Raw genomic sequence first — 12,773 nt, 5'->3', positions numbered from 1 at the left:
TGTTTTTGTTATTTGGTGAACTCTGTTTGTGCTCCAGGTGGACTCGTTACACTGCAGCACTTACCAATCACACATCAGCATATGGCAAGTCTGTAAATCAAACCTGACCCAACAGAGCTCAGCTTTATCAGGTTGCCTGTTTAAAGTTCTCCATACAAGAGACATCATCATTCAGGAAACGCTCCTCCTCCTCCTGCCCGCCTCCTCCTACTCCACCCCTTCTCCTTCTCCTATCCTCCTAATCCTCCCTCCTCCCCATCCTCCTCTCGTCCTCCCCTCCTCCTCCTCCTCCTCCCCTCCTACTCCTCGACAATTTCTGCTCCTCTCACATCTCCAGGTCCCTCACACACCTGACATTTCACTTCCTGTCATGTGACTTCACACCTCGGTGGCAGCAGAGGAGGTAAAACGTCTAACAAATGTCAGATGAGAGGACTCTTCATATCTGAGGCCGCACTGAGCATGCCCACAGGTGTGCAGACAGGTGTCATCAGCTCTGCTTCAAACGTGTTAGTTTATGTGAGGTTCACATCTAACCAGTTCCACCTGCACCGCCACAGATCTGCACCATCTCAGTGTTTGTGGGCGGGATCTGAAAGGATTAGACCACAGCTCCCTCTGAAGGCATGGGAGCCATTGACCTCTGTGCAATCACATCTCGGAGGCCGACCGTCCGTTTGTCTCCTGCTGGGTGGAGTTTCCCTGTTTCCCTGACTTTTTCTCTTTACCTTTCAGTAATAATCTTCCTGCTCTAAATCAAAGGCTCTTGTTAATTCATGTGACCAGGCTTCACGCAGCCATGGCAACACAGATGAAAAAGCTTTTCATCAGTTCGTTTCTGCTAAATTAGCTGTTGTTCAGGAGGTGGAAACAACCTCTCCTCTTCCTCCACTCTCCCTCACTAATTGCTCTTAATTAGCATTTGTCACCTGACCTGATTGCCGTGGAAACGCTCGCTGTCAGTTGATTATAAACTGTGACCTCGATTTAAAGAGACGATTTCACTCAGCATTACTGATGGTTTTTGTGTCACTGCAGAGGTTTGTGTGGCGTATCTGACATCGCCATCACAGACAGATGCTCACAGAGATGAATATTTGTGAACACAGCTGACCCGTGATGTGAGCACGGCCTGGGTTTAAAGATGAGGACAGACATGCTGTGTCCAGGTCTCAGTAACACAGACCCGACCGTTTGGCAAGCGGTTGCTAGATGAAGCCCGTGGTCACCCGTTGACTGCTGCCATCATCTGCAGGAACACGCTGCTAACACTACACAAAGAAGAAGAACTGGAAATGGTGGATGCCTTTTTGTATTGATTTATACAACAGGAGCGATATGCTAACGTTGCTGTAACCAGTGCATACGTATATGAGAATTGGACCCTGGTTAGGCTTTAAAGACACAAGGAAACAGCATTATTAATAATTAATAATTAGTCGGTCAGAAATGTGGGAGGAGCTTATGACTAAATATTCTCTGGCTCTCTTGCCTGTCCTCTTAGTGTGACGGCCAGTCTAGGGGAGTCCTGACAGTGGAAGTGCGTCTCCTCTTGGTTCTGTGTGGATCATCTTTAATCTTTGAGGCTGGACCAGCGCTTTCACCTTTGATCTCCAGCAACAATAAAAACTTTGTAACGGTGAGGTGGTCAGCCTGCTTCCAGCCTCTGATGTGGAGCGATTTGGATCAGCGTTGATGCTGGACGCCGTCACCGTTTATCGGGGTCATTCAGAGTCTGCAGAGTGTTCTGTGTGCAGTCTTTGAAGAAGAGGAGCAGCAGTTTGACGTCTCAGTCTGAGCTGACTTCAGGTTCCTGACAGCTCAGTGATGAAAGGTTGTGTTTGAGCATCGTGGTGATGTTGCTTATCTTTACCTATGAGGACAGTGAGCGGCTTGTCTTCCTCTCCGTCTCCGAATTCTGCCATTAAAATTTGTTCCTTCTAATGCATCAGCTGAACTCTGGCTGAACTGAGCCGTCACTGCTTTAAAGGCATGTCTGATCAAACAGGAAGTCAGCTACAGTGAAGGCTGATGCAGGGAGAAAACCAACGAGAGCCTCCATATTTAATCTGATGAAGACAAGGGAGGAAGAGGAGGACAACAACGACTTCAGTGCTGTGATAAACAAACCTGAGCTCCACTCTGGTCTTCTCACAATCTGAGTTTCTCCTGCTGAGCTTCACGTCGTGTCAGAGAGCTGCTCTCAGACCAAAGCTGTGATCAAACTGGCACAAATGAGATGGGTTGGAGGTGAGGTCAGCCCTGAATTTACATGCAACGTTCACGTCACTGACCAACATTCATGCACTCACAGTGTGTGTGTTAGTGCTGCACATGGAACACACATGGAACAGATGTGTGACACACATCATCAACGTCCAGATCGATTGCTGTCATCGTGGTCCCGTGCTCACCTTACACCTGGACTCTGGAGGGTGAGGCAGGCTTTTCTAGAAAAGTATGAATCCATTGTTTTCAGATTATTTTTAGATTAATTCTTTTCTTTGTTCCTGATCGGCGAGACAGAAACGATGTTCTCCTGGAGCTGGTGTCCGACCTCAAGGGGTTACTCTGACCCTGAGTTTGTCGGGACCTCGGGGATCGCTCACTCTGGGTTGGTTCAGAGTTCAGCAGTGGTGTCATATGATTCATTTGGACCTCCACAGGCGAAGCTCACAGGGTAAAGGTCTGAGCAAAGGTGTGCTCAGGTGTGTGCAGAGACCGCCGCCGTGGTTCTGTTCCTCCTGCAGGTTTAAAGAATCGATCTGTCTGACGGCAACCTACAGGTCACCTCTAACTGCTGCTCCTCCTGCGCCTGATTTGCTCTCCTCGCTGTTATTAGGGCCCACAAACACGTCCAGCTCAGATAAAATTATTATTTTTATTGAGATAATTTTAAAAATCTACAAGTAAAGCAAAAATATCATCTCAAAAAAGGAAATGTTTATATTTAGTTTATGTTAAAACTGCTCACACTCGTACAGAGGTAGTGTCTTTATTCATTTTTTATTTTATTTTTGTTGTTTTTTAGGCCCCACAGAAGTTTAAAATCAGATTGGATGAATTTACAGTTTGAGCACAGAGCAGAGTGATGAATGACTATTATTAATGATTAATGCTGTAAATGGTTCACAGTAACTGACTGCATTTAAACAGTGAAATACGATGAAACTGGGATTAAAGTGGAAATTATTCACACTTCGTTTCTTTTGTTTTTAACATTTTCTGTCGTTTAGATTCATTCAGATGGAAAAATGTTTGACTTTGAGTTTCTTTTGCCGACCTGATCAATAAAACAAATCGATCTTCATCAGAACTGTGAGAATAATTGATCTTTTATTGGGAACATGTTCTTTTTTTACAAACATGTTCACACTATTTCCTGGTTTGATTTACTGCTTCTGCTTAACATACCCGCTCTTCCTCCTTTTTGTTGAGTTGTGTTCCTCTGCTCTGACGAAGCTCTTATGATCTTTAACATTCAGGAGACCTGTGAGCGTCACCCATCAGCTGATTTGAGGAAGAGGGTTAACCTGCAGGTCAGAAACAATCTGAGCTCCTGAGTTTGAAGGAGGAGGAACCAGCTGTTTGTCATGAAACACTTACTGTTTACATAAACTGTGACATCACAGCCAAAGGGCAGCTGCCTGTCTGTTTGTGTGTGTGTTTGTTTGTTTGTTTGTGTTTGTTAGTTTGTGTTTATTTTTGTGTTTGTTTGTCTCTGTTTGTTTGTTTGTTTGTTTGTTTGTTTGTTTGTTTGTGTGTGTGTCCCATGAGTGTCGGCCTGACGATGAAGTTGCTGACATCAGCTGATTTTTGGCTGGCTGATCTCGTCTCTCCCCAAGCTGAGGGAATCAAACCTTCGGCAGATTCTAATGAATAAAGAAGAAACTTGTGAAAAGCTCACTGTGATCTTTACTTCCTGCTTTTTTCTGAATATCAGAACCAGCAGCTCTTATCAGTCACTCGATGGATCAATGATTTGTTCTTCTGTCAGGGTAAATCCATCCCATCACACCTGCGGGGTTTATTTTGAAATCTCCAGTTTGGTATTGTGGTGCCCCCTGCTGGTCTGAGGTCTGGAGGCTAAGCAGTGAGGATGAGGCGGTCTGACCTTCATTATCAGACACATGAAACTTCCTGTTTCAGTTTGTCGTCCATCGTGCTTGTGAGGATTGGTTCTTTCAGCTTCATGCTGCCATCAGCTGACTCTCTCCTCTGAGGAAACATTTCTGCTGCAGTTTCATCGCTTTGGTCACTTCCTCCACTAAAGACTCTAAGGAGCTTGGAAAGAAAAGCACCTGGACTTCTTTAAGTTGCTTGAAGACGTTTCACCTCTCATCCGTGAATCTCCTATAGTTCTAAGGTCAAATGGTGGAGAGTACCAGATCTTTTTCTTTCACGCTTTTCTTTCCAAGCTCCTTAGACTATGATGACTTGGATGACTGAGAACCCTCACAGTCCACTTAAGACTATTTTTTAGCTTCCTTCCAGGTAATTCAGGTGTTTCCTCCTGTTTAGTTTGGTTTGATCAGACAAAGCTCTGCAGTCAAAACTGACACACCTGGCTCAGTGTGTGTTGGCGACTTACCTGCTGCTGCTTCCTGTGTCTCTCCGAGCGTGGGCCTCAGCACATCTACACACAGCTGTGACTCTGAGTGTTGAACAGCAGGAGGAGCTGATGGCTAGCTAACCGCTCAGATGATGAGCTCATGTCTGTGTCTGCTCACAGACTCACACCTGGAGCCTGTTTCCAACCGCCAGGTAACTCCCAGCAGGTTTCTACACTGTGGGAGGGGCTGGGTTACCTGGGGGGAGGGGCCGGAGTACCTGGGAGGGGTGGTCTGTGCTGGGATTCCTTTTAGAGATCCTGTTAGAGAGCGTGATCGGCTGATCTGAGGTCTGAGTGTGAGAGGAAACTTCAGAGGTGAGCTCACATCAGACACGACGCAGCCACCTGTGACCTCCTGAAGGTGTCCGCAGGCACACCTGGATCTGATGGACGGAGAACAGGAAGGTTATCGAGTGAACTCAGCTGCCCGCACCAGGAGGCAGGGGAAGCCTCGAGCTCTTGACCTGCAGCAGGTCTGAAAGTGTGACATTATCAGGTGACATCATACCTCTGAAGCTTCATACCTGATGCTTCACCACCTGCTCAGCTTTTATTTAAGATAAGATAAACCTTTATTAGTCCCACATGTGGTCATGGCAGAAAGTGGACAGTACAAAGTTAAGAGCAGCAAAAATTAAGAAAAACAATAGAATTGTATAAAATAAAATACAGGGTGGGCCATTTATATGGATACACCGTAATAACATGGGAATGGTTGGTGATATTAAAGTCCTGTTTGTGGCACATTAGTATATGTGAGGGGGCAAACTCCTCAAGATGGGTAGTGACCATGGTGGCCATTTAGAAGTCGGCCATCATGGATACAACTTTTGTTTTTTCAATAGGAAGAGGGCCATGTGACACATCAAACTTATTGGTAATGTCACAAGAAAAACAAGTTTCTGACCACTTATAAAATGTGTTCAATGTGCTGCCCATTGTGTTGGATTGTCAATGCAACCCTCTTCTCCCACTCTTCACACACTGATAGCAACACCGCAGGAGAAATGCCAGCACAGGCATCCAGTATCCGTAGTTTCAGGTGCTGCACATCTCGTATCTTCACACCATAGACAATTGCCTTCAGATGACCCCAAAGATAAATGTCTAAGGGGGTCAGATCGGGAGACCTTGGGGGCCATTCAACTGGCCCACGACGACCAATCCACTTTCCAGGAAGCTGTTCATCTAGGAATGCTCGGACCTGGCATCCATAATGTGGTGGTGCACCATCTTGCTGGAAAAAATCAGGGAACGTGCCAGCTTCGGTGCATAAAGAGGGAAACACATCATCATGTAGCAATTTCAAATATCCAGTGGCCTTGAGGTTTCCATTGATGAAGAATGGACCCACTATCGTTGTACCCCATATACCACACCAAACCATCACTTTTGTTGTTCCAACAGTCTTGGAGGGATCCATCCAATGTGGGTTAGTGTCAGACCAATAGCGGTGGTTTTTGTTTGTTAACTTCACCATTCACATAAAAGTTTGCCTCATCACTGAACAAAATCTTCTGCGTGAACTGAGGGTTCTGTTCCAATTTTTGTTTTGCCCATTCTGCAAATTCTGTGCGCCGATCTGGGTCATCCTCGTTGAGATGCTGCAGTAGCTGGAGTTTGTAAGGGTGCCATTTGTGAGTAGCTAATATCCGCCGAAGGGATGTTCAACTAATGCCACTCTCCAGTGACATGCGGCGAGTGCTACGCTGGGCTCTTGCTGAATGAAGCTAGGACAGCCACTAATGTTTCTTCATTAGTGACAGTTTTCTTGCGTCCACATTTTGGTAAATCCAACACTGAACCAGTTTCACGAAACTTAGCAAGCAGTTTGCTGACTGTAGCATGGGAGATGGGTGGTCTCGTAGGGTGTCTTGCATTCAGTGTTGGGAAGGTTACTTTTAAAATGTATTCCATTACAGAATACTGAATACATGCCCCAAAATGTATTCTGTAACGTATTCCGTTACGTTACTCAATGAGAGTAACGTATTCTGAATACTTTGGATTACTTAATATATTATCGTGCTGTTTACAACTACGTGAATGTACTATTGCTGTGATTTATTACTGTTACTGAAGGTCCGCGGCTCCGAACAGTAGTAAAGGGACCTCTGGCTAATACGGTGGGTTCCGTGTCGGGCTGGTAGCCGAAAACTACCTTTACTTTGTTGTCTGGGTCAACTTTGCTTGCCAGAGACAGAGAGAGGCGTTGAAAGGCTGCTCCAACGGAATTTATTTTTTCCGGAGGAAAACACGAACACAGTGTACAGTTGAGTCTTAATAGCTTACTTACAAATGGGCTCGTCAGGCACTCTTCTTGGCTGCAGTGGTTATTATTATATTTACATGCTTCCAGCTCCCGTTTTTGCTCCGTGACAGCTCGGACTTTTCCTTTCTCTCCCTCCCTCGCTCACAGACACATAACGTGTATGGCAGTCCATTCTCGCTGCAGCACGGACTACACTGCCCATGATGCTACATTCTTTAGGGCCATGCCTGTAGCATTCTGCCTTTTAGCTTAGCACAACAACAACAAAAAAGCGCTCTCTCACCCACGAAACACGCAGAGAGAGAGCGCGTCACCCTGTAACCATGGCAACCGTAACGCTGCCGCCTGGAACAACAGAACGTAGCTGTCAAACAAACCCAAACAGTCCTGACCCGCGACAATATGAAACAGGGAAGTACCGCCATGTAATCCATTTATTTCAACAAAGTAACTGTATTCTGAATACCACCTTTTTAAACGGTAACTGTAACGGAATACAGTTACTCATATTTTGTATTCTAAATACGTAACGGCGGTACATGTATTCCGTTACTCCCCAACACTGCTTGCATTGAAATGTGCTGCAATGACCCGGTTACTGCGTTCACCAGATATCAACACAATTTCGATCCGCTCCTCACGTGTTAACCTCTTCGACATGTCAATGGCTGTGAACAAAGAGAAACTTGTAAATAACTCATGAAAGAATAAAGTTACGTTGAAACCAGCACACCATTGTTTTTCTTGTGACATTACCAATAAGTTTGATGTGTCACATGGCCCTCTTCCTATTGAAAAAACAAAAGTTGTATCCAAGATGGCCGACTTCTAAATGGCCACCATGGTCACCACCCATCTTGAGGAGTTTGCCCCCTCACATATACTAATGTGCCACAAACAGGACTTTTATATCACCAACCATTCCCATGTTATTACGGTGTATCCATATAAATGGCCCACCCTGTAGAATAAAATACTATGTTCAAGGCAGTGTAAAATAAAATGTTCAGATGTACGGTCCAAAGAATGTACAGCATAAAATCTAAAAATTTAAATATGGACATCTCTAAAAATATACATATATGTACGTAAACAACAGCATCAGAAATGCTCCAGAAAAATTGCACATTGTGCCTAGCAGTAATAGTTTCACCCAAGAACTGCTCATGTTGCATCAGATAAATTGCACTTTGTAATATTGCACATCAGGGAGATTGGGCGAAGGCTATCAGGTCTATTAGATGTGTGTGTGTGTCTGTCTGCACGTGTGTGGTAATCTGTAAAGTCTTTGTTGTGGAGTCTGACAGCAGTTGGAAGGAAAGACCTGCAGAGTCTCTCCATCCCACATCGTGGGTGCCGCAGCCTGCCACTGAAGGAGCTGCTCAGTAGTGTCAGAGTCCCCTGCCTGTCCAACAGGGATGACAGCTTAGCCACCATTCTTCTTTCACTCACCACCTCCACTGGGTCCAGAGGGTATCCTAGAACAGAGCTGGCCCTCCAGATCAGCCTGTTCAGTCTTTTTCTGTCCCCAAGAGATGCTGCTGCCCCAGCAGACCACACCATAAAAGATGGCTGAGGCTACCACAGAGTCATAGGTCTTTAGAAGTCGGCCCTTCACTCCAAAAGACCTGAGCCTCCGCAGTTAAAGCAGGTACAGCCTGCTCTGCCCTTTTCCGTAGAGAGCATTTATTGTTCAGATGAACACCAAGGTACCTGTAGCTACAGCCTCAACCGAACTGAATTTATTCTTTATTGTTTATTTATTTTGCCAATTTTGTTTCCTCAGCTGAGATTAAAGTGTCAGATTATTATTATAAGAATCACCTGAGACACAGTTGGGAATGTTTGTGTTTGGTCCATCAGACTGAAGCTCAGACGTGGGGGACAGAAAAGAACCAGCTCGGTGTTTTTCATTCGGTCTCATTTTTTTCCCTTCTTTCTCTCAAACAGAGCTAATGACGTCACAGAGTCGGGCTCGTGCAGCAGCGTGTATCTGAGGGCGTTCTCACACAGGTGAACCCCGCGCGTTGTCACGGCGCTGATAACGGGACTGCTGCAGGGCGTGCCCCCCGGTCCTCCCCACGGTGTGCAGAGACATTGTCGTGTGAACGGAGCCCAGAGAGAAGGAGGTGCGCGCGGGCACGGAGCTCTTTGTACACAGACAGCATCCAAGGGTGTGACCTGCAAACACGTCACCGTCAGAGACCATGGACCGGAACCAGGACCTGGACCGGAGTACGGCCACAGGCACGCGCTGCGAGCCCGGCGCAGCCTCCGAGGGAACGCGGATCAGCGCGCAGAACTGTCACGAGCTGCTGAGCAGAGCCAAGCGGGAGCGCGCGGAGGACGAGCAGGAGCGCGTGTACAGCTACATGAGCGCTCACTACCTGGAGGTGCTGCGTGCTCCCGCGCTGTACGGCCGTCTGAGCGCCGCGGAGCGCGCACTGATCCTGAGCAGGAGGACGGAGTGGGCGGGGCAGGGGTGGGGGAGGGGGTGCTGGCGGTGGCGGAGAGCGGGGAGGAGGCGCGTGGCCCGCGGCGCGTGCTGTTCCTCCACCCAACTACGCGGCGCTGGGGGGAGTTGACCCGCCTCCCGGAAGAGGCCCCGCTCACCGGCTCCGGGATGTGCACGCTCTTCAATTATCTGTTCGTGGCGGGTGGTCTGCGGGGGGACGGGCCCAGGACAGCGTGCTGTGTTTTGACCCGCTGAGCGGGCGCTGGAGTGGCGTGCGGGCACTGGGCGAGCCGCGCTGCCAGCTGCGACTGGTGGGTGTGGACGGGCTGCTGTACGCGGTGGGCGGGGGCTGCCTACTGAGTGTGGAACGCTACGACCCGCGTGCCGACAGGTGGAGCCATGTGGCGCCACTGCCCAAAGGTTCGTTCGCGGTGGCGCACGAGGCCACGGCGTGCGACGGCCAGCTGTTTGTGTCGGGGGGGTCGCTCTTCTACCGCCTGCTGCGCTACGACCCCCGCCGGGATGAGTGGGAGGAGTGCCCGTTCAACGAGAGCCGCCGCCGCTCCGCCGACATGGTCGCGCACCGCGGCCTCGTTTACCGCTTCGACGTGGACCGCGAGCGTGCCGAGGTCAGCGTGCACAGGTACAGCACAGTGGTGAAGGTGTGGCTCGAGGGCGCCACCTTTCCGCTGGAGAACGCACTGCCATTCCGCTGCGCTGTGCTCGGCGACCGGATCTACTGCGTCAACCGCAGCCGCACGCTGCAGTTCCACGTCAGCGAGGAGGGGGCCGGCTTCCTGCCCGAGGCCCTGCCAGCCCCCGCCGGGGCCCGGGGCAACCTGGTGCCCTTTGTCCTCAGCCTGCCCCAGAACACTCTTACCTCTGACCCTGGATCACAGACCGTGACCTCTGACCCTGGCATTTAAGAACTGCAGTCGGGCTGCTTGGCCCCTCCTTGTCGCCTCGGTGCCTTCCTGTTCCTAACTTTGACGAATGTTTCCTGCGTGTGCATTGGTGGCGGTGGGCCGAGCTGAGACTGTGGTGCAGTTTTTATTCAGACACTTCCTGTTTGATTTGTGACTGAAGCCGTCAGAGAGGACGCCGCCGCTCGTGAGGAAGAGGAGCTGAAGCGTGTTCAGAGTTATTGATGTCGGACTTTGATGATCAGTCCTTATGCTGCATGTCGATCAATAAAGCAGAGATCTGAGTGAACGGGAGCGTGTGTGTTTCATGTGACATCATCACCTGTCAGCGTGAGGAAGGACACGTTTGTTAACATTGATGTGCAAAAACCTATTTCATCTTACTGAGTAGTACTGAAGTTCATTTTCACTCTGCTGATGGACTCAATAACTTCACATATTATTACAATATGACCATTAATGTAAAGTTAACTGTCACTTTTCAGCTGTTTAAAATGTTTTTGACTCCTGACGTTAACAAACATCCTGAGAGAACTTTATTAAAACTTTATGATAAAGTTAAATCTTTATATCAGCAAGCAGCAGAAGTACTATAAAGTACTCGAGTAGATACTCTAACCTGCTCCACACCCACTAACATACGGATCAGGGAAATTATTATTATTATTATTATTATTATTATTATTATTATTAATAATAATAATAATAATAATAATAATAATAACAATAATAATAAATATTTGCACTCAGCAGCAAAATCTTGTTAAATATAGTTTAAAATCAATATGTTTAAGGAATTTAATTCTGAATCATTTTAACTGAGGCCAGAGGAAAGCTCCTGCAGCAGGTTCAGTCTTTACAGCCAGGTCTCTCTTGGAAATGAGATTTTTAATCTCAATGAGATTTTTACCTGGATAAATAAAGGACTAATAAAATAATTATAATTATTAAAGCCTCACAGTCAGAGAACAGTAAGACTGTGTGTCATTAAAACAGCAGCCTGAGTTAGTCGGGCTCACGCTGACAGAGAAACAGGTAACGCTGGTTGGAGAGCAGCTGAAGATGGAGGTAAAGGCAGATCATCAGAGCGATGTCTGCATTCACGCTGAGCGTATCCTCAGCGAGGGCGTTCCATGACAGGCGGTACAGTGGTACAGGATAAGAAGATGGAAGCATGATGATGTCAGAGCTTTTTAATGAAGGGTGCAGTTTGTTATTCATCACACTTATGCAGCTGTGTGTGTGTGTGTGTCTCAGACCGCTGCAGCTCTTTCTGCTGACACTGTAGATTCTGAAGCAGCAGTGAGAGGAGACTGCTCACAGAGCTGATCTGAGCCTGATTCCTAAAAAAAAGCAGCTGCACGGACTCTGAGCTAATGAAGGCTGTGGATGAACCTGCTGCTGATTCACAAGTGTGCAGAGGTCGGGCCAGATGTAGAGAGAGCAGGAATGGCCATCTATTCAGAGTCTGCGAGGGCCCGATCCCCTCCACCCTTCAACTGAGCCGTCTGCCGCTCTCGCATCATCTGGCTGTGCAATCTTCGTGCTCTTTGTCTAAGTCAGAGCTTGAAGCAAAAAAAAATAAATCTTTATCCAGAGTAAATCTGCTGTCATGTCTTCTAATGGAGAGATGAGTGTTCATGACTCAAATACAGAAAGGACACTCTGAAAACACTCTGAGACTTCTAACAGTCAGAGAACAATAAGAAACACGAGGCACAAGGGCATCAGTGAAATCATCCAGAGGGGCACCACAATAATTTTTTTTCAGGACCCATCTTTGATATCGTGCAGACACTTCAACAGAGACATCAAAATAACAGGTAAATAAATTTGGATTTCATCAGCAAACTTCCTGAAAATCAGCAGCAGGTGTGATGAAAACAGAGTAGGACCCAAAACAGAGCCCTGTAGTACACCACAGGAAACACGGGCTGAGGAAGAGGAGGATTCCGTGATGGCTACAGAAAACAGCCTTTCTGACAGACATGAGCCTTCAGGACCACCAGCATGAATGTGTGATCACCACAAGAGTCCAAAGCGATCTGAAAACTTGCCAGGACATTTTTGATCATAGGCTTCAGCTGGTACACAGCCTGATGACAAAGAAGCATTTAATAAAAATAAATTATACTAAAATATACTGTACTATATCCCTGGCCCAATGACATGGAGTGATTCATTAAGAAGACAACAGGGGAGGATATCTGGACTGGAATTAGAAGCTCTTAAATAAGAGATTACTTCCTTTAAAACAGAGAAATGTCCCAGGCTCAAACAGCAGAGTGTTTAGGAGGTAAGAACTGGTCCAGCACAGCCTGTTAAAGCACAGATTTTATTCATGAAGTATTTCATTCATTCTCACAAAGCACAGAAGAAGCCTCCACAGGAACAGTCACAGGTTTGGACACAGCCAGGGCAGTAACGGCTGCCATTAGTGGAACAAAGAGTTGTAACATAAGGTCTGTCTGTCACTCCTCTTCTTCGCTGTAATGCATTTGGAGACGACGA

The 12,773-nt window shown here is 47.2% G+C and overlaps 1 protein-coding gene across 1 annotated transcript; it reads left to right on the top strand.

Annotated features, from left to right (window-relative positions):
• The first annotated feature begins 7,898 nt into the window (after positions 1-7,898).
• LOC102078540 (kelch repeat and BTB domain-containing protein 11) lies at positions 7,899-10,556 on the top strand. Its single transcript, XM_005452494.4, is given in 3 exon segments — positions 7,899-9,344; positions 9,347-9,562; positions 9,565-10,556. Coding segments are annotated over 3 exon segments (1,170 nt in total). The 5' UTR covers positions 7,899-9,091; the 3' UTR covers positions 10,266-10,556.
• The last annotated feature ends 2,217 nt before the right edge of the window (positions 10,557-12,773 follow it).

The sequence above is a fragment of the Oreochromis niloticus genome, linkage group LG15 (assembly GCF_001858045.2).
Source record: "Oreochromis niloticus isolate F11D_XX linkage group LG15, O_niloticus_UMD_NMBU, whole genome shotgun sequence".
In the NCBI taxonomy this organism is placed as follows: Eukaryota; Metazoa; Chordata; class Actinopteri; order Cichliformes; family Cichlidae; genus Oreochromis; species Oreochromis niloticus.
The sequence above is the reverse complement of the archived record's forward strand: the minus strand, read 5'-3'. Positions and strand labels throughout refer to the sequence as shown.